The sequence below is a fragment of the Prionailurus bengalensis genome, chromosome D2, assembly GCF_016509475.1.
Source record: "Prionailurus bengalensis isolate Pbe53 chromosome D2, Fcat_Pben_1.1_paternal_pri, whole genome shotgun sequence".
NCBI classification, from domain to species: Eukaryota; Metazoa; Chordata; class Mammalia; order Carnivora; family Felidae; genus Prionailurus; species Prionailurus bengalensis.
This window is the reverse complement of record NC_057351.1, coordinates 53,629,762-53,651,634: the sequence shown is the minus strand read 5'-3', so window position 1 is coordinate 53,651,634 and position 21,873 is coordinate 53,629,762. Positions and strand designations below refer to the sequence as shown.

Genomic DNA, 21,873 nt, shown 5'->3' with positions numbered 1-21,873 from the left:
GCGTCTCCCTAATTTCTGCACTCCTGATGACATACATATGTGCATCTAGTTACTTATATCATTGTAGAGTTAACTCCATCTTGACAGCTATTGACTGGCATATCTATTAGGTCTACAAGTTTCCAGTAACTACAAATGCTTCCCCTAAGAATCATAATTTGACAGAACCTAAAACTTTCTATGAATTAAGACAACAGAAAATTGGATTTTAAAAGATCAAGTTTTGGGGTTCCTGGATGGCTCAGTCACTTGAGTTTCCCACTCTTGATTTCAGCTCAGGTCATGATCTCATGGTTCCTGAGTTTGAGCCCCACATCTGGCTCTGGACTGACAGCACAGAACCTGCTTGGGATTCTTTGTCCTCCTCTCTTTGCCCCTCCCCCACTCATGTGTGCCTATGCACATGCGCTCTCTCTCTCGTCTAAAAATAAATAACTAAACTTTAAAAAAAGATCAAGTTTAAAGAAATGACCAAAAATAAACTTAATCCTTACCGAATACCACTGAGCTTCTGACAGGCACCAGCTCCCATCTTCCCTAACTGCCACCGCTGACCGCCATTCCAGAACTCTCCCACGGGGCAGCAGGAGACCACTTCTCTTCTGATCAATGTAACTGTAAGCTCCCAGCCCAATGTGACCAGAAGGCAGAGTTCTCATGATCGCCCTTGTCCCAGTATATACAGATTTCTTTACTTCCCTGTCATTTTTACAAAATCTTCTCACTAACAAAGTGGACCTCTCCTTTTTGCTCTTAAAAAAATCTTCTTCTGCATCTTCACAATTATCAGGGAAGTCCTCAAAATGGCTCAGAAAGGTCTTGACAGGTGGACTGTTAGTAAAGTCCTCCCTGCAAAAGCTGTCACTTGAACACACCGCATCGGCCCTTTGGCAAGAAGCTTCGAAGCACAAGTATCTGTCATTTAAGGCGTCACAATGATCACACTGCAGCTGCCCATTCTTATTATCACAGTTTTCTGCCAATTCCATGAGTTTACAAGTATATGCCATATAATTTTTCTGTCGCTCCCCACGAACACCAGGCAGTGGTACACAGTTACCACAATCATCCAAAATCAGGTTGTCTGACAAGGTACAGAAAGTGTCTGACATTCTTCTGTCGACTTCATAATGAAAGTGAAATGCTGCCATGCCGCCGTCAGGGTGTGCCCGGCCGCTCTCTATGATGGCCGACTGATTTCCTAAGGGACTAATGTCCATGGGAGATCCGTCCACTTCCAGTTGAATTCCAGGGAACACCTTTCTTTCCAGTGAGGATGGGATTCCAGTTTCCAAACACAGGCCTTCCTCCATGACAGAATCGCACGTGTCATAACACTGGCTCTGAGGAAGGCTGCACTGGCTGTTTTTCAGTACGTTGTTGCAGTTAAAATTGAGGTTTTTCACAGAATCTGGCATGCTTTCCTCCCAGTACTTCTCATTGCTGTTCTCATCACTCATTATCTTCTCCCTTGCTATGGAGACAATCTTGGGCAAGTTGCTTCCAGAGGATTCTTCTTTAAGCTTGTTCAGTCGTGAGATGGTGGAAGTCTGACCACTCTGCCTGACACTATGTGCCTTCGGAACACTGACGTCTGAGACCTTTTCACTACTTTCATCTAAAGCCGACGGAGACGATGTCACCTTTCTCTGAGTCACAGGTGTGAGAACAGAAGCTGCCATTTCTTCAGAAGTCATCTTGACCAACACACAGGTTTTAGCTATTGCTGTTTCTTCTCTCTGCTGATCATGTCAAGATTTTTATAAAACAACTTATTATTAAAATAATCTCAGATCTACAAGTCCTGAGAAACAGTGTGACAATTCCTTTCATTCAGGTGCATTAAGAGCCAAATAAATTTCTCCAGTTATAAGTTCCTATCATGTGTAATATGTTTTTCTAGACCAGGGTTTTAAGGTGGTAGTTCAATTTTCTTTCCTCTGTTATTTGAAGTAATTCTTTTGGAGATTTTTACTCGGGATTGCATTCTGCAACTTCTGATCTCTCACTGACTTACTAACGATTAAAAATCCAGTTTGAATGTTTCCTGTAAGAAAAAGACATGATGTCAAACACTGTGGCACTAAATAAATTTTTAAAACCGAACTTGTAACTCTAAGCTAATGCAAAATATGAACCAATTCTGAATATGAAGAGTTTTGCAATTGATAGTTACTTTTAATGTTTTTGGTATTTATTTCTCTGATATAATATTTCAGAAATTCTGGTTCCAGCCAAAGTAGAGTAACAACAGAGACCAGAATTACTCCCCTGCCTTAAACAACTGAAAAAATCAGAAAAAAAAAAAGAAATAATGGTTTTTAAATACTGAATAACAGGGAACACAGAACAGTGATTCCTGAAATAAGAAAACAACAACAAATGAGGTCAATCCTATAAATGCCCTAGCTTACAGTTTGAGAGTTTCTAGGCCATAGGGGAGGGAAGGGGAACTCAGGCTGAACCCAACAGAGTTCTTATTTAAAGGAAAGAAAGTTGAGTGTTCAATGAGACCATAAAAACTAGAGAAAGAAGACATGTTAAGTGAGAGGAGCAAAGATAAGGGTGGTTGCAGGCTTCTCATGAGAAACAATGCAAGCTATGGGGAGGTGTTTAGGGAGATGGGTGAAATTGAGGATGGAGATTAAAAAGTACACTTATCATGTAATGATAAATAAATAAATAAATAAATAAGATAAAACAAAATAAGAGACAATGCAAGCCAGATGAGAGTAGAGTCAATCTTTAAAGTACTAAAAGAAAAAATACTGCCAACTTAAAATTCTATACCCAACAAAAATATCTTTTGAAAACAAAAAAAAAGAAAAATGTTCTAGACATACAAAAGCTGAAAGAATTCATCACCAACAAATTTGCATATAAGAAACAGTAAAGGAAGTCCTTTAGAAGGAAAACAATACCAGATAGAAATGTGGATCCATGCAAAAGAATAAAGAGCACAGAAAATGTTAAGTATGTATGTAAATACAATTTTTTAAAAATTGTAAACCACTTGAGATAGTTAACCTTTTAAAGCAAAAATAATAGCAATGTATTGTGGGGTTCCTAACACATGCAGAAGGAAAAAATAGCACAAGGTCACGAGAAGGGAAATGGAAGTATATTGTTACAAGATTATTTTCTAAGTGAATTTGTGTAACATTACTTAAAGGCAGGCTGTCATAAATTAAAGATGCATACTATAAGCCCAATACAACCACTGTAAGAAAAAATATAGGTAATAAACCAAAATATTAGGACCATAAAAATTTTCAAATAATCAAAAGGCAGAAAAAGAGGAAAAGATGAACAAAGAACAGAAGTGGCAAATGTGACTTTGTGTGCATGTGTGTGTGTGTGTGTGTGTATTCTTTTCATTCACTTTAATAAGAAATTATTCAAGCCAAAGTACGGAAAGAGCCCAAATGCCCATCGATGGATGAATGGATAAAGAAGATTTGGTATAAACATACAATGGAGTATTACTAGGCAATCAAAAAGAATGAAATCTTGCCATTTGCAACTACGTGGATGGAACTAGAAGGTATTATGCTAAGCAAAATTAGCCAGAGAAAGACAAATATCATATGACTTCACTCACGTGAGGAATTTAAGACACAAAACAGATGAACATAAGGGAAGGGAAGCAAAAATAATATAAAAACAGGGAGGGGGACAAAACATAAAAGACTTAAATACAGAGAACAAAAAGAAGGTTGCTGGGGGGGTTGTGGTAAGGGGGATGGGCTAAATGGGTAAGAGGCATTAAGGAATCTACTTCTGAAATCATGTTGCACTATATGCTAAGTAACTTGGATGCAAATTTAAAAACTTATTAATTAGTTAATTTAAAGAAATTACACTTAAAAAAAGAAATTATTCAGGTGAATGTGGACATAAAAATTTTCAATTTATGAAAAGTATTCTTAAAAAATAATTTATTTTTATTCCTCAAATTATTGAACCCTGTTCTACACTGGGAACTATGTAATGGGGCTAGATATCCCTGCTTGTGATTCTATTGAGAGAGGGAGAACTGAACAAATTTCAATCTGGTGTGGTAAGTGTAATTATCAAGGATATACAAGGCACCACGGGATCACAGGTGTCCTTCATAAGTATACCATTCCAAGTGAAGCCGTCCTTACCAAGACAACTGATGAGCATTCATACTCTGCTGTCAACACCAGATTTAACCCATTTTTGCCCTTTGCCACACAGGTGTCCCTCTTCCCCATGCTTCTCCCTTTTCCTCTTGTCCCAAAGAAGCAGCAACCTACCCCTCTTCCCTTACATATATGCCCCTCAAGCGCAACCACAAAGTCTCACTGGCTCCCAGCACATGCAGTCTTCACAACTACCTTAAAAAATCAGAGGACATCCTGTCAGTCGGACACTTCACAGGAAGTCAATGAGCCCACACAGAGCAGCAGTGTCCTGGTTCAACCGAACCCTTCCACCTTTCACATCCTCCTTCCAACCTGGTTTCTTTTAAATTTTCTTCAGAAAAAAAAAATGCATCTATTATTTTTGGAGAAATATGCTCAGTGTAAAACAATTCAAAAAATGCAGGAAAACACACAAAAAATTTCAACTTAACATAAACCCCACTATCCAGAGATAACCACTATTAATACTTTGAGTAAACTCCTTCCATAATGCTCCCTATGCATCAACACACAGAGATATAGGTATATGATTACACAAATACCAGATCATGCTGTATATCCTACTTTATACCTGCTTTTTTTTTTTACAAATTCCAATTCATGAACAACTTTTCATGTCAAGAACCAAATAGATAATTTTAATGGCTTTTGGCACTACCTTGGTTTCCATATCTTTGCTCTATTTTTTAGAGTAACTTTTAAAGCCAAAGCCTTCAGACTGACTGTTATTTGTCCTTTCTCACCTATGAGGAAGGTCATTCAAAGCATGTACTGCCTCACCCCTGTTCTAAGCATTTCAAAATTACTATCTCATGTAATTTTCACTCAATCATACAAGATAATGTGATGGTTTTAAATATGTCCACAAATTCTTTGTAGAGCCTAACTGCCTTCCCCTTGCATGGAGACCGTACTTGGTGACTTTTTCCAACATACAAAATGTGTTGGAAGTAACAGTGTATGACTTCTGAGAATAGGTCATAAAATGTCACAAAAGCTATTGAGGTTTCCTTTTGTTCTTCCTCTCGTTTGTTCTGGAGGAAATCAGATGTCATGATATAGGAAGAGCTCCCTGTGGCAAGAACTGAGACCTCCTGCCAAAAGCCACTGGAATGAGCCATCTTGGAAGGGGATCCTCCAACACCAGTCAAGGCTTCACATGACTGCAGCCATGGTCTATACATCTATATGACTTTAACCTCATGAGCAAGCCTGAGCCAGAAGCACTCAGTTCCCAAATTCCTGAGCCACAGGAAATGTGAGATAATAAATGTTTACTGTTTTGAGACATTGTTTTGAGGTAATTTGTTGCACAGCAAGAGAGAACTAATACAGAACAGTTCTACTATGATCCACATTTGACAGATTAGAAACCCAAGCACAGAGAAGCTGAGTCACTTGCCAAAGATCACACTGCTGAAAAATGGTGGAGTCAGGATTCAAACCCAAGAAACCTGACTCCAGAATCTGTGCTCTCCACTATAGTTATGCTGCTTTCTTGCTAACTAGTTTGAAACCTCATCAGTTTGAATTTCTGATGTCTGCTGGATGCAGAGATCCATGCCTTCCAGGAGGATCCTCTTTTATCTGAGTTTGTCTCTGGCAGGCTGAGATCTTTGTTTTGTGGTAGTCAGTACTGAACAACATCTGAGAGAGCTGACTCCCTGAAGACTCCATCTCAGGTCATTCCTTTATTCAACATATTCTTTTTTTTTTTAATTTTTTTTAATGTTTATTTATTTTTGACAGAGAGAGAGAGAGAGAGAGAGAGAGAGACGGAACATGAGCGAGGGAGGGGCAGAGAGAGAGGGAGACACAGAATCCAAAACAGGCTCCAGGCTCTGAGCTGTCAGCACAGAGCTTGATGCGGGGCTCGAACTCACAGACCGTGAGATCATGACCTGAGCCGAAGTCGGATGCTCAACTGACTGAGCCACCCAGGCACCCCTCAACATATTCTTATTAAGTACAAAATTAAATGAGGCAGGAATTTCCCCTTGATTTCTTTATAAGCTAATAGATCATCAGGTAAGGTATAGTGCAAATAGGGCTATAATCTGGGTTACCCCAGAGGAAGAGCATCTAAATCAGATAGTGGGGACAAGGTGAGGGTGATTGCCATGGAGGGTTTGCTGAAGAAGATGATGAGCAAGCCGAGTTTTGAAAGACAAGAAGGAATCAGCTAGATAAAAAAGTGGGATTAACTTTGCAGAAAACAGCAAATGTGGATTCTCACGGAGAAAAACAATAAGACATTGGCACCTGGCACTCAGGCAACTATTTTAACCACTTTGGGTTTGGTCTCATTGTCCTATAAGACAGAAATAAAATTACCTATTTGATCAGATTGTGAAGAAAATGCTTTGGAAACCAAAAGTTACGGACAAATGCTTGTCATTCCATGCCTTGTGAAGTTAAGCAGCTCTGTTGGTGACGTGATGTTGAATTTACTTTTGCCAGATATACTCATTCCACTCACCAGGTTCACTTAAACTTAAATTTCAATTCAATAACTGGGGCTGACCCCCTGAATCCCAGCTGCATGACCACAAGCCGGCTATATGATCAATCTCGAATTATATGTTCCACTTCTTTAACATCAGCATAAATCACATGTATTTTATATGTCCATCAATAAATGTTAATTTTCTACCTCCCTCCTCTTGGGAAGCTCTAGGTTGTCTGTGAGGGAAGATGGAATAGGTTAAAGTTGGCTAAAGAAAACCTGAAGCACTTGAAAGAAGATCGCAGTCTAACAGTTTTGAAGAAGAAAGAGATGGAGAAAAAGATTCTTCTTTTCTTAATGTGGTTTGTAGGGAAGACTAGAGAAGGACCGGCCTGGGAGAGATCAAAGGATGCGTGGGCTAAGAATATGGTAGAACAAGAAAGAACTTGTCAAGGTAGCATTTCTAAGCTAGAGATGAATTGGAATGGATAATATGTCTAGGGAATGACTGGCCATGCAATGATAGGGCTATGTAGGTGGTGCTGGAAATCTTAGCCAAAGTGGTAACACAAGACAAAGAAATGAAAGGTTTAAGAAGAATCAGGAGTGACACAGAGTAAATTTATAGCTTCAGGGTAGGGAAATATCAGTCACAAATAACCTTGCTGATAAATTTCCATGGGCTAAATTAGGGGCTGGCAAACTACATACCAAGGTCCAAATCTGACCTGCTATCCATTTTGGTAAATAAAATTTTATTGGAACACAGACGTGGCCATTCATTTATGCAATGTCTATGGCTGCTTTTGCATTACAATGATAGAGTTGATAAACTATGACAGAAACTATGTGGCTTGCAAAGCTAGAAATATTCACCATCTAACCCTTTATAGAAAAAGTTTGACAAACTGTTTGCTAGATAAATAAGTTAATAAAATGCCTGGTTAGAGCCAGAAAACTGAGTGGGAGGTATACCCATCTTCATGTAATTGAAGAACTAAGATGAGGAAATATTCTTGTTACATATTGTTTCAAAAGGCAGGATCATGGCCAAAACAAATGAATTATTGGGGAGGCATGCTCTGGCTTAGCTTGATAAAGAATTCTAACTTGTAGAGCTATTTAACAAGGGAGAAGCTATTCTGGATGGTAGTCTTCTCACTGTTGATATAAAGATTTAAATAGAGAGGCATAGTGTTCAGCATAGCAGGTGTTCAATAGGTGTTGAACAAATATTAGAATGAATGAATACTGTCTATAATGTTTAATTTAAAAAATAATGACAAATAAATACTTATTGATCATGTATCATGTAACAGGCATGTTCTAAGCACAGTGTACATAATATCCCTTAATCTTTATAATAGCATTTATCGGTAGGGTGGCAGAAACTACTAATTGTCCCTCAGAATCTGTTCTCACTTTTTCTCAATAATAGAACTTCTGAATTTTGGCCAAGCATATGGTCATCCCTTTAATGGCCTCCCTTATAGCTAGATATAGCCATATCACTGTCATTACTAATTAGATATAAGCAGAAGAGGTTTGTTATTTCTGGGAAGATTTTTTGAACAGAAAGGGTGTGCCTTTTTCCTCCCCCTTTCTACTTTCTGCTGGCTGGAGGGAAGGCATGATGACTGGAGCTGAAGTAGCTATATTAGACCATGAGGTAAACACAAGAATGGACACCTTTCATAGTAAAGAAACAAGACAGAAGTCTTGGATTTGGGGGGAAGAAAAATAAAATTCTATATTGTTTAAGCCACCATTATTTTAGGTTTTCTGTCATTCACATCAAAACTTTTTCCTAACTAATAGGTGTGAATACTATTATCACCCCATTTTATGGATGATGCTCAGAATATTTGAATGGCTTATCTAAAAGTACAGCGATGTGATATAACAAGGAAGCTATATAGTAAATTCCTGCATTAGAGGGGAAGTTATATTCACTAATTCACAGTATGTCACTAATTTATTTATTAGGTTGTTAGATTTATTTAATATTTAAGGCCAGATGATTGTGTCATAAAGAACAATTAAATGAGAAAAATATTAAATGCAAACACATTGGTTTTTATGATTGTCAATGTCAGAAGGATGTGGGGTTTAACAGCAACAAAAACTATCAGACAACTGTCGGTTATTTATTAAGTACCTGTTATCTTCCAGAGTTAAGAAGGCAAGGTGGTTATGGAACAGGAGATCAGGAAAGCTCTGATGGAGGAAGATTTAACCTGGAACTTCGCAAAGAGGTAGCAATTAGTTGTATCCATAACCAAGAAAAATACCTTGGGTAAAAGGAACAGCATGAAGAAAGATAAAGAAGTAGGAAAATACAATGCATAACTATAGATTCATCTGAAGTTCTTAGGAGAACATTGACTCCAATCAAAGAAAGGGAAAGTTGCTCAGTAATTTCACCAGCATGGAAAGAAATACTAGGGCAACTGTCAAAGCTGATAACAGAATGCAATAGGCTCTATTTCATCTTTAAACCTAAAGGATTTTATAGAGTTCCTTTCAGTATCATGTGTATGACAGATAAATAACTGTGCCACAGTTATCTACTTATGCATTCTCTTCCCCAAAGCCCATTCTGCAGTGAGATTAAAGAAAATATTTTGCCTACACAACCCTTCCTCCCTTTCTCCCTACTACAGGCACACCCACACCCAAGCCCTACATGATGAGTCAGTCTTCACTCTTTCTTCTCCACTGAATGTCTGCTGCTCCACTCCCTCCTGGCCTCCTTTCTCTGAACTATTATGATGGAAACTCCAAAACTTACAAAGAAACAAAGCTTTTAAAACATTCCACAAAGGCACTGGTATACTAATCTGGGTCCTCTTCCAAGACCTTAAAGACTTAACCCTTTGTAACTTCCACTCCCTTTATTGGAAAAGTTTCAGAGTCTGGGATGCTAGACTTGTGACCCAGAAAACCCAGAGATAACCCTAATCTTTATACTCTGTGCATATTAAATATCAGGAGTTAACTGATAGGTAGGTGAGAAAGTTATACAAATATTTTTTAACTAATACATTGACGAGGTTGCCAATATAGGAAAATAGAGAATCACAAAAAAAGTTTGTTCATAACAGGTTAATTCTCAACTGTAAAGTTCCCAAAGAAAGGAAATCCCCACTGTAAACACAGTCTCTGATTAGTCTGCAAATCACCCCTCTCTCCCTACTGCTCTCCTAGAAATATGGAATCAAAGACATTAGTAGAATTTTAAGCCAAGAGTGGAGGCAGATAGGATTGTGGTGTTGTGACATTCATAGCACTCCCTCTCCTTTGCTACGGTACAAATATGTCAAGAAATTCTGGAGTTGTATGTATGTGCGCACATGCACATGCACACAGAGATGTATGTTTTTAATAAGAGATGAGAAAAGAGAAAAAGTGAGAGTCAGAAGGTCACATTAGACCCTCCATGATTTAGTCCCAGTCTATTTTTTTCAGCTTCATCTCTGACCAATACCTAGGAGAAAATATCCTGTCATACTGGTCTTTTTGCCATGTACTGAACCAGACTAGCATTAATGCCTCTGTGCATTTCCCTTCCCACTGTTCTCTAACTCTGCTAAGACTCCTTCACCCAACTCCAGCGGCATTTCCCCTCTGTAACCCTCCCTGATACCCACTGTCAGCATTAATTGCTCTTATCTGTTTCCCACAGTTCTCCCTACATTTCACCAGTACAAACATGTCATGAAACACTATACTGTAGCTATTAACTATATAGGACCACTGCATGAATTGAAAGCTTGTGAAGAACAGAGACCTTGCATCTTTAAACTTAACGAGTTTTAGAGATACCCTGCATCCCACATTCCTGGCATGGTATCAAGGTATACAGTTGGTCTCAACAGACATTTGATTCTTTCCTTCTTTTCCATGGCTCTTTGAGCCCAATATTTGTCCATTAGGACTTGGATTCCTTAAGGGCTTTCAGTCTTCTAAATTCTAACCTTTTCCTGTTTCAATCCATCCCATATTACCTTCAGAAAAATCCTCCCCAAACAGCATTTTCATCATATCACTCTTTTTACTTGAGAAAAAACAGAGTTCCATTTTATCCAGTGTAGCAAAGCCACACTTTATCCTAATCCTTAAGAACATCCTCAATTTCTTAAAAAAACAAAAAAAAAATTCCTTTGCCTGGGATTGGTAATGTAAATTAATATATCAATTTGGGGAGAAATAACATTTTAATAATATTGAGGTTTCTAATCCATAAACATGATACAGCTAGTTAGCACTATAGCTCTTTCTCTTTCTCTCCATATATACGGAGAATATATGTATGTATATGCACACACACACATCTATGTATATATACATATATCTTTTTGGCCATTTGCTATTTTATTATTATTTAAAAGCTTTGCATAAAACAAATATATGATATCCTCAGAGCTAATATTTATTTTGAAATGCCTTTATATTAGAACCGTCATGGACATCTAATAGTATTTTAAAAACAAAATGCTGAGAACAAGATGTGCTCTGGAATTAAATTGGCTTTTTTTTTAAGTTTTTTTTTTTTTTTATTTATTTTGAGAGAGAGAGACAGACAGCACAAGCAGGGGAGGGGCAGAGAAGGAGAGAGAGAGAATCCCAAGCAAGCCACCCACTGTCAGTGTAGAGCCCGATGTAGGGCTCAAACTCAAAAACTGAGATCATGACCTGAGCCAAAACCAAGAGTCGGACACTTAATCGACTGAGCCACCCCAGCAGCCCTAAATTGGCTTTAAACTATGTTTTGGTAAAATAGCTCCTGCATGTTTATTACTTTCATTAATACAACATGCTGTGTGATAGCTGGGCCTAGCAGCTGTCTCAGTAATGAGTGATATTTATGTAAACGCAAACTTAAAAAAAGAAAACTCTATAGATCCTGAGGAGACAGGAAGCCCTTCTCGACTATTTTCTGCATGTCATGGATGAAAGAGCTGCTACATGGGCAGGCTGTTTTTACTGTGTGTATGCTGAAATGTCGCTCAGCTGAACTGGGTGTGCTCACAGGAGGCAGAGGATAGCGGGGGAGTAAATTGGCTATGTTGTGTAGGGGTGGGGGCAGAGTCAACCACACAGCCCTGTGGAGCCTACACAGGAAAATCAAATCATGCATAGTATTGTTGTCTGAATATGAACTCTTAATAAGTTACTGAAACAAAGGATTATCTCGTGGCTCCTCAACAATTTTTGGTTCATCTGGAACCTTCCATGAAGGTGCCAAAGAGTTACCAAGGCAGTTAGACCAGGGAAGCCCAGAGAAGAGAGTCTGACATGTGATGCCACTTTTTCCATGATGAATTTGCTCTTTTGAAAGTCATGGCTGAGAGGCTGAGACACAGATTACTGTTTATTGTAAACATGCAACTCAGGAACAGCCAGATGGAAGAGAAGCACAGGGCAAGGTATGAGAAAATGGTAAGTAGCTTCCATGCCGTCTCCAAGCACACTACCCTCCCCAAATCTCCACATGTTCACTAGCCTGGAAGCCCCATACATATCTTCTTTAATTTATCTTAGTAATATTTTGTATTTATCTTAACAGAGGTCGTGCACATCTTTTGTTAAATTTGTTCCTATGTTAGTGTTATTCGAAATGGAATTATTTTACATTTCATTTTCCAGTTGTATGCAGCTAGTATGCAGAAATACAATTGAATATCATGTCTAGACAATATAACTTATACCCTTGCTAAATGCAATTATTACTTTCACAGATATTTTGTAGATGACTCGGGATTTTCTATATGGACATCCATGTCATCTTCATATAAAGAAAGGTGTATTCTTTCCAAAATGCATACTTTTTATTCTTGCCTTACTGCACAAGCTAGGATCTCCAATTATGATACTAACAGAACTATGGAGACCATACATCCTTGCCTTGTTCTCAGTCTTAGAGGGAGAGTATTAAATATGCCACTATTTAATGTGATATTAGCTGTGTATTTTAAATGCCCTTTATCAAACTGAGTCAGTTGAACGTCCAACTCTTGATTTCAGTTCAGGTTATAATCCCAGGGTCGTGGGATAGAGCCCCATGTCAGGCTCCATGCTCCATGAGATTCTCTCTCTCTTTTGCTCTGCCCCTTGCTCCTCTCCCCCACTCATGCGTTCTCTCTCTTTAAAATAAAATTAAAAAAAAAAAAAAGAAAAGAAAATGAACACCAGCCCCTATATCACACCATACACAATAATTAATTCAAAATGGACTATAAAGCTAAAATAAAATTGAAAACTATTAAACATCTAGAAGAAAACAGGTAAAATCTTCATGACCTTGGGATACAGAAAAAATTCTTAGGACACAAAGGGAAAAAAAAGACAAAATGGACTTAGTCAAATTTTAAAACTTCTTCTCTGAAAGCAAGAAAAAAGAAAAAAAAAGACAAAGCACAGATTGGGAGAAAATATTCACAAAACATGCATCTGCAAAAGTGCCTATATCCAGAAAATACATAAAACTCTTATAACTCAATAAGCAGTTAACAACACAATTGCTTTTAAATGGACAAGAGATTTGAACAAATACCTCATAAATACATGAATACTTCATATATATATACACATATATATGTGTGTATATATTTATATATCTGTGTGTATATATATATATATATATATATGGAATATAAGGAAATTGTGACAGATCAACAAAATTTCTATACGAAAAAAATATGAAGCTCAATCCTTTCCTCACACCACACACAAAAGTTAACTCAAAATGCATCACAAAATGGATCCTACATGTAAAAGCCAAAATTACAAAAGTTCCAATAGGAAATATAAGAGAAAATCTTTAGAACCACTGGAGTAAGCAGAAATTTCTTAGGCTGAACACAAAAGAAAAACAAATGGATAAAGTGCAACACAATTAAAAACACCTGCTCTTCAAAAGATAATCCATTACTGTATGGTAGAAAATATCTGTAAGATAAATATCTAATAAAGAATCTGCACCCAGAATACATAAAAAAACTTCTACAACTTGATAATGAGAAGACAAACAACACTTTTTTAAAGTGGGCTAAAGTTTGAATAAGCACTTTACAAAAGAATACAAATGACATAAAAGGATATGAAAAGATGTTCAATGTCATTAGTCATCAGGGAAATACCAATTAAAATCACAATGAGATAGAATTCATCCCCACTAGAATAGCTAACATTAAAATGACTAGCCATACCAAAGTTGGTGTGAATGTGGAGAAAATGGAATATTGTGGTGGGAATGTAAAATGGTATAGCCACTTTTGAAAACAGTTTGGCAGTTTCTTATAAAGTTAAATATACATTTACCAGATGACAAAATTCCACTGGCAGAAATAAAATAAAAGCATATATCCACAAATAGACTTATATGCAAATGGCTTTAGCAGCTTTATTCATAACAGCCCAACCTGGAAGCAACCCAAAGTCTATCAACAGATAAATAAACCACCTGTGGTATATTCATACACTAGAATACTGCTCAGGAATAAAAGGAATGATATTCTGATTATACAACATATATGGATGAATCTTAAAAACATTAGGCTGTGTGAAAGAAGCCAGACACTGAATGATTCCATTTATATGAAGTTTTACACCTATGCTAATATAGTAGCTACTAGCCACATGTGGCCATTTAAGTAAAAATTTAACTTAAATTAAGTATATTAAAAATTCAGCCCCTAAGCTGCACTAGCCACATTCTGAGTGCTCAATGGTTGTATGTGGCTTGTGAACTGTATAGTATAGCACAGATAAGACTATAAAATGGCACAAAGGGGTGGTGTATACTCCTCCAACTGTATACTTTACCCCTGTCAGCATTTCCAGTAGACTGCAGGCTGCATTTCAATCCCACCTGTGCTCTCAGCCAGCTCTCAGCACTGAACAACCTGCTCAATTGTACAATATGGTGCGGACATAGCACTACGGCAGTGGAATCATTCAATCTGAGTTTGGATCCCATCTCCAGTTAACCTTGCTAAGGCTTAATTTTTATATCTGTAAAAGGGAGGGGGGGCTAACAGTTTCTCATGTAACCTTCACAATAATATTATAAAGTAGTAATTCCTCAAAAAATAGTACCCTTTATTCTCATCATTATAAAAACTGTTCCAGAGTCATCACATATTCCTTCCTGATGTAAAACCATGTTTATTTCTTTTAAATCACCCCCCAGGACTATAATAACAAAGGCTCAATAAATATTTGCTCCCATATTGCTTTGTCCGGAACATTATTTGTATGTTAGTAGGTGATGATTTTTTTTTTTTAAATCTCATCCAGTGCAAGCAGTTAAATTATTCTTTAAGTTTGTCTCTACAAGTGTACTGGGTGCTAGCATGAGTGCAAGGGACTACACGACTTCACAAGAAGAGAAAGGAACAATCCCTGCCTACAAGAAAATCATTTGCTATTATGGAGCCATAAAGAAAAAACTTACGATATGAGCTAATATCATAAAACACTGAATAGTCCAGGCAGTTAAAAAGTGACAGAATCATTCAATAATGTGTGTACTAATTAAGCAACTGATAAAAAAAAATGATGATACAAATGGCAGAAATCAGCATGAACTCAAGTCTTATCAGCAAAGACTTCCCAGAGAATGTCATAGTCTTTAAAAGAGGACTCTGCCCTAGGAAGTAAGACCAGGGAGAAAATGGAGGAGAGAGGGAATTTTGGCCATGTCTTGGAGATGGGATGGAAGACTGCAGGCTGACTGGCATGTCAGAGTATATGCCAGAGGCTACTCTGCCCTCACTAAGCACAATGGCAGCAGAAGCAGCAGAACCATCCTGGATAGGTGCTAGAAAGTTCTCCCATCAGGTCAAGGCAGTCATTGTGGAAGCCTTGCAATGAAGGGGAAGAGAAAAGTGGGAAGAACCCAGAGCCACTTCCTTAAAGCCCTTGCATTACCTATCCTATGCATTAAAAATATAACAGGCTTCCCCAAACAGCCAATTGCCACCATTCAGTTGGGGTACATATAACTCATGTTACAAGCAATTTTTAATTAATTGATAGTTTGCAATATCAACACACCCATTCACTAATTTTTTTTTCAAACTGGTATTCTATAAGTCATTTCTCAATTAATGTAATTGTATTTCCAAAGAATTAAAAATACATGTGATGAAATGTAACTTACTCTGGATGAGATAAACATAACAGAACAGCTCTACTACCCTAACACATTCTCACATTACAGTCTCTCAGTAAAATGATCCTGATTTAATCAATTTAGGATATGATTCAGCTCCTGCAAACTCTTTTCTTCATGGCTGTGTTTCTTGATCTCCTTCCTACCTGGGTCCCCCACATCTGATATCTAGCCTACATTTCATCATCTCACGGAGTAAAACATTTTCCAGACTAAATAACTCTCCAGCTTCATAGAGATTCGCCTAGAAAGCCCTAACAGATGGAAAGCATTTTAAATCCACATACTTAATGCATAAGATAACCATTTCTAGCCATTTTCTTTTTTATATTTACATTATATTTAACACCAGCACCAACAAAGGTCTTCAGAGGTCTTCTGGTCAACAAGCTTAAAAATTACTCCTGTTCCTTATGGATGCCCACCAGTGACATCAAATTCTGGGTGGAAGCCCAAGCCAACAGCTGACAAACAGCTGATATGATTCTACTGGATTGTTTTCAGTAGAGTTAAAAATGCAAATGGAACACCTCATTAAAACTCAATGTCCATTTTAGTTGTGCCTCTGATTTCTCACGAAGTCATCATCCAAATGGGAGAAGAAATATTATTCATACTTTTTACCTAATTGAAAAAAAATGAGGCAAATAAGCTTTTTGTATTTTGCTTTTGTTGTTGTTGTTGTTTACATTTTTTTAGTCTGTAAGTCAGTACCTTGACATTCTTGCTATTTTTCAGGGCAGTGTTACCCAAAGTACAGAGCTGCTTCCGAGTCCACAATCTGTAACAAGCAGGGTTGCTCAGACCTGTATTACCAGCTTTCAGGACATTCTTGAGCCTCTAACAAGTGATGGAGGGTAGCGGGTATCCAGGGAGGGTGAGGATATGCAGGAGGAAGCAAGGAGCCATGAGTTGGCCAATCTCAGGATGTGGGTGGTGTGGGCTCCTCAGGAAATCAATGATGTCACATGACAGTTGGTAAGGTGCAGTTCATTTTGTTACCATTATATCATTATTCCAAATACTAGTTATGATTTTTATAAGTTCCAGGGCTAAAATAAAAAAAAAGCAAGTTTTGGCAAGAGTGTTGTACCTTGTTCCATACTGTTTAACAAATAGCACATGTTATATTTTTCTGATTATAAAGCAATACAGATTTACTGTAGAAAATTTGAAGTCTGATAAGCATAAAGTAGAAAAGATAAGGTAAGATCATTAGGTAAGTCCTAATTTTCTTATAACTTCCTTCCAGTTTTCCATGAACATACATCTTTTAAACTGAAATTTAAAACTGAAATTATATTGTATACTCCATTTTTATCCTGCTTCGGTTGTGTATTATCTAAAGGAACAACTTTTGAACATAATGAAATCTATATAAACATCAACATTCCCTTTCCTAATGTTCTAAACATTATTTTAAAAAGGAGGAGATCAGGGAAAATTATATAATCTGCTCCCCTGAAATCAAGCCTAATCTCGCCTGTTTAATGTATTTCTAATACTGCCCCATCCTTGGAATACAATAACTTCCACTCGATCTTTCTTGAAATGGCTGGTCAACCAAAAGGGTATGATTCATTCATGCACTTATTCAAAAGAAGTTTTTTAAACACCTAACTATGTGCCAAATCCTATGCTAGGCACTAATTATAAATGTTCCATAAAACTACTGACTCTAATTGAAATTTATCAAAGAGATATATGCTAGGTTCAGGTGTTGTTTATAATATTAAACTAGGAGGAACAGAGCCAAGTTTGAGGGTGATCTAATCAAAACCAGACTCTCCAACCCACCAATTTGACACTCACCTCAGCCAGGGTGGTCTGCTCTGCTGCTCCCCAAACCTGCCTATTCACCCCCACTTTTGTGTCCTGTTCATCACTTCTGAGACCCCTCTACCTTCCTTTCTCCACAGCCACATTCTATTCAGGAAGCTTCTTTGATCACTCTCAAACTACTGCTGCACCTACCATCCAGAACATTCTTGAGACAACCTTAATTGCCCTTGTTCCAGAGTGGCGTGGTGATAAGTATCTGGGACGGGTGCCAGAGCTTCATTTTCTTAATTATTTCCCACAACTAAGCACTACATGCATTACTGCCAATCACCTACTATTCCTCTCAGGACTTTCTCCACATGAATCCGTCTCTGAAAAGATTTTTCAAGGAAAATATTCTACACTCTCAGTTGTTGCAAGCATTCTATATATTTCCTATCCTGACTAATGACATTGATTGCCTTCCTGCAGTGGGATGACAGCAGAGACAAAACACTTGGAGTAGCAAACTTTGATCCACTTTACCCATAACTCCTCAAGAAAACAGAACTACCCCATGTAAGTCAGTCTCTTGGGTCACCTCATCACCTCTAGGCGACATCAAGATCTGAGCACCTCCTTTCTTATTCAATCGTCACAGTAACTCTGGTGAGGCACATACTAAGCCCACAATTTCCAATTTAGAGATTAAAAAAAAGAAAAAGAAAAACGGGTTTAGAGATTAAGCAACTTGTCCAGAATTATCCAGCCAGCCAATGGGGAAGCAGACATTCAAATGCAGGTAGTTACTTCCCCATAGCAAGCCTTTTATGCCCTAGCTAATATTCTTCCTCACGTGCTCTTCCCATGAGACTGAAACCAGTGATTCTCACATTTACATCATGTGAGGACTTGGTACAAATACACGTGCCTGGGTGCTAGCCCAAGATGTTCTGATTCAGGAAGTCGAGGAGAGATCTAAATTTCAATAGGCACTTCCCTTCTTCCCCCCACCAACCAGGTGACTCTGGTGCCAACTGTCTTCAGACTACACTGATGATACTGCATGAAACACAAGGAGGCTAAACTAATCGGGGGTGGGGGAAAAGGCTTTTGTAAAATGGCATTCATTTCTTCATTACCCATGATCCATCAGGGCTTTATTATTAGTTTTTTTTTAAAGGTTATTTATTTTGAGAGAGAGAGAGAGAGCACGAGCAGGGGAGGGGCAGAGAGGGAGGGAGAGAGAATCCCAAGCAGGCTCCACGCTGTCAGTACAGAGCCTGATGTGGGGTTCAAACTCACAAACCGCGAGACCATGACCTGAGCCGAAACCAAGAGCTGGACACGTAACTGATTGAGCCACCCAGGTGCACCATGAGGGCTTTAAAACAGGGTGGCTGGGAGTTAGTGCTGAACTGGTACAGACTGTCAGTTTGGGATGATGAAATAGTTCTGGTGATGGATGGTATTGATGGCTACACAACAATGGAACTGTACTTGATGCCACTGAAATGAACACTTAAAAATGGCTAAAATGGCCAATGTTGTGTTATGTATACTTTATCACAAAAAAGAAAAAAAAAACAGGGCAGAATGCTAACCTCTTAGCTGCCTTGCAGAGAAGTTTGTGATACTCCTTCCTGCTGAACTGCAAAGAGGTGAGATTTACTTTTTTTTTTTAATGTTTATTCATTTTTGAGACAGACAGACAGAGCATGACCAGGGGAGGGGCAGAGAGAGAGGGAGACACAGAACCCAAAGCAGGTTCCAGGCTCTGCGGCATCAGCACAGAGCCCAACATGGGGCTTGAACTCACAGACCACGGGATCACAACCTAAGACGAAGTCGGATGCTTAACTGACTGAGCCACCCAGATGCCCCTATTTTTAAGGAATCCCTTGTGAAAGGGACCTACTGAGAGACAAATGGTGAAGAAATTTGGCCCCCAGGTGACCCTTCCTCAGCTTTGGATTAGCTGTGCACACTCCAAGGCCAGGTGACAGGGCCCATGCTCAGCAAGAGTTCTCGGCACATGTTAGCAAGCCCCATCCCCTTCCTGCCCACAGCTTGGGAGCTTCTGAAAGTATATGTCCCTGACATACCCATGGGTGTCCATGGACATGGTAGAGAGGGAAGACGGGTGCTCAAGGGACCTTGGGGAAAGAGCCTGCTTCACGGTTTCAGCCAGCTCCACCCTGGGATTTTCAGCAAGTCACCCCACTTCCCTCAGACGTCACTTGGTCCGTTCCTTCTCACTTTTCAAATTTCAGCTCAAATAGCCTCACCTCAGAAAGGCTTCGCAGGCTCTAAAGCAGCCCTTCACCCCTCCCACGCATCACTTTCTGTAATATTACACTGCTCTTTGTCTTGTGAGCATTTACCACCACTGGAGATTATACATATTACTTATTTGCACACTAGTTACTGGCTGGCATCCTGAAAGGACAATCAGAGCTTCTGGAGAGCTGTGGAAGTGCTGGTTTTGTCCACTGCCATGTTCCCAAGGCCTCGCTGGAGACATAGTAGGAACTCAATAAATATTTATAGGATAAATAAATGAATCAGCCTCCTTTGTTAAATTGTGTATAATCAGTTCCTTCTATCTCCCAAGACAATTTATAGGGAAGGACAAAAGAGATCCGCTATGGCCAGGGTACTTTGTAAAAGGCAAGACTCCACACACTAGGTGGGGTTATAGTGGGGATGCGAGCAGGGCAATTTGTGAAGCCTTGAGCACCTCAAGGAGCCTCCTCTGTGACCTTGACAGTAATGTGGCTCCTCCTTACTCCTGTTCTCTCTCTAAGCAGAGACTTGTCTGGAATCTAAAAGTGATGATGCTCCACCCCGCAAACCATCCAAACAGAATGCAACACAGTTATTTATTACAAGGCAAGTCTTCTCTGTGAGTTTTCTCACTAATGGGGCATTATTTCTCAAAGAACAAGATGTCACCTAGGACGTCAGGGATCTGTCAGGTGGGCAAACCTAGAAGAACCACAAAGATGCCCCCTGCCCCAGGTTATTTGGGTTCAACAAGCATAAACCGAGTGCCCAGTATATTCCAGGTCCTGAGCACAGCCTCAGGAACAAAGAGGTGACTGTGATTGTCATACTGGGGTGGGGAATACAGGTACTAAATTTAAAAAATCAATGTTTTGTTTGGGTCACCTGGCTGGCTCAGTCGGTTGAGCATCTGATTTTGATTCAGGTCATGATCTCACAGTTTGTGAGTTTGAGCCCCGCATCAGGCTCTGTGCTGACAGCTCAGAGCCTGGAGCCTGCTTCAGATTCTGTGTCTCCCTCTCTCTCTGCCCCTCCCCAGCTTGTGCTTTATCTCTCTCTTTCTCTCTCTCTCTCTCTCAAAACTGTATAAACATTAAAAAATATTTAAAAATCAATGTCAATAAGGTGAATCAGCATTGGAGGGGAGGTATGTGTGTGTCAGGGAAGGCTTTTTTGAATGATTGAGACCTAAACTGAATTTAATTTTTTTTTTCAACGTTTATTTATTTTGGGGACAGAGAGAGACAGAGCATGAACGGGCGAGGGGCAGAGAGAGAGGGAGACACAGAATTGGAAACAGGCTCCAGGCTCTGAGCCATCAGCCCAGAGCCCGACGCGGGGCTCGAACTCACGGACCGCGAGATCGTGACCTGGCTGAAGTCGGACGCTTAACCGACTGCGCCACCCAGGCGCCCCTAAACTGAATTTAAAGTACAGAGGAAAGGCAGGTGGGAAAGAGTGAGCAGCCCAAGGTAAGGCACAGAATGGGAAGACCACATGTTGTGTTTAGGGAGCTCCAAGTAGTGAAAGCATTGGGTATTCACTGCCAGGGTGGCCGGGGTATTAGGAGACAGGTGGTGGCCAGAGAGGAAAAGATGCTGAGGGACGTACCCAAAGAAGTGGGTAGGTACACTTTCCTGCAGGTAGCAGATCAGAGCTGTTTTTCAGACATATATATGAAAGCCGTGTGGAGAAGAGCACACTCATTGGTCCAGCAGCCCCTAGGGTCAGTTTGGCTTGGCTAGGAGTAAAAAACAGGTGGAATGAAAAAGATCAACCAGTCTTCACTGTGTTGCAAGCAGAAAACCTGAGTTGGGAGGAGCTTGGCTTGAGGAACTGGAGAGATCCCAAGAAATTTCCCAGCCAGACTTGTGTCACATGCTAGAGGACACGGCTGCCTAGGTCTGTCTAGGTCATTGATTCAGGATTGCCTGTGGAGCCCTGCTCTTGGCAGTCTCGCCCTGGGACAGTGCGGCTTCCTGACACCCTGGCAGAGCCTCCCAGGTGCTGAGTCAGTGCTGAACAGAGGGAAG

The 21,873-nt window shown here is 39.3% G+C and overlaps 1 protein-coding gene across 4 annotated transcripts in view; it reads right to left on the bottom strand.

The window, feature by feature from the left end:
- The window catches only part of PLCE1 (phospholipase C epsilon 1), a 329,559-nt gene that overhangs the window by 290,008 nt on the left and 17,678 nt on the right, over positions 1–21,873 (bottom strand). For all 4 annotated transcript variants that reach the window (XM_043597018.1, XM_043597014.1, XM_043597015.1 and 1 more), the window contains exon 2: positions 495–2,047. In XM_043597018.1, the coding sequence (XP_043452953.1) occupies positions 495–1,697 (1,203 nt within the window). In that variant the 5' untranslated portion in view covers positions 1,698–2,047. The remainder of the gene's footprint in view (positions 1–494; positions 2,048–21,873) is intronic.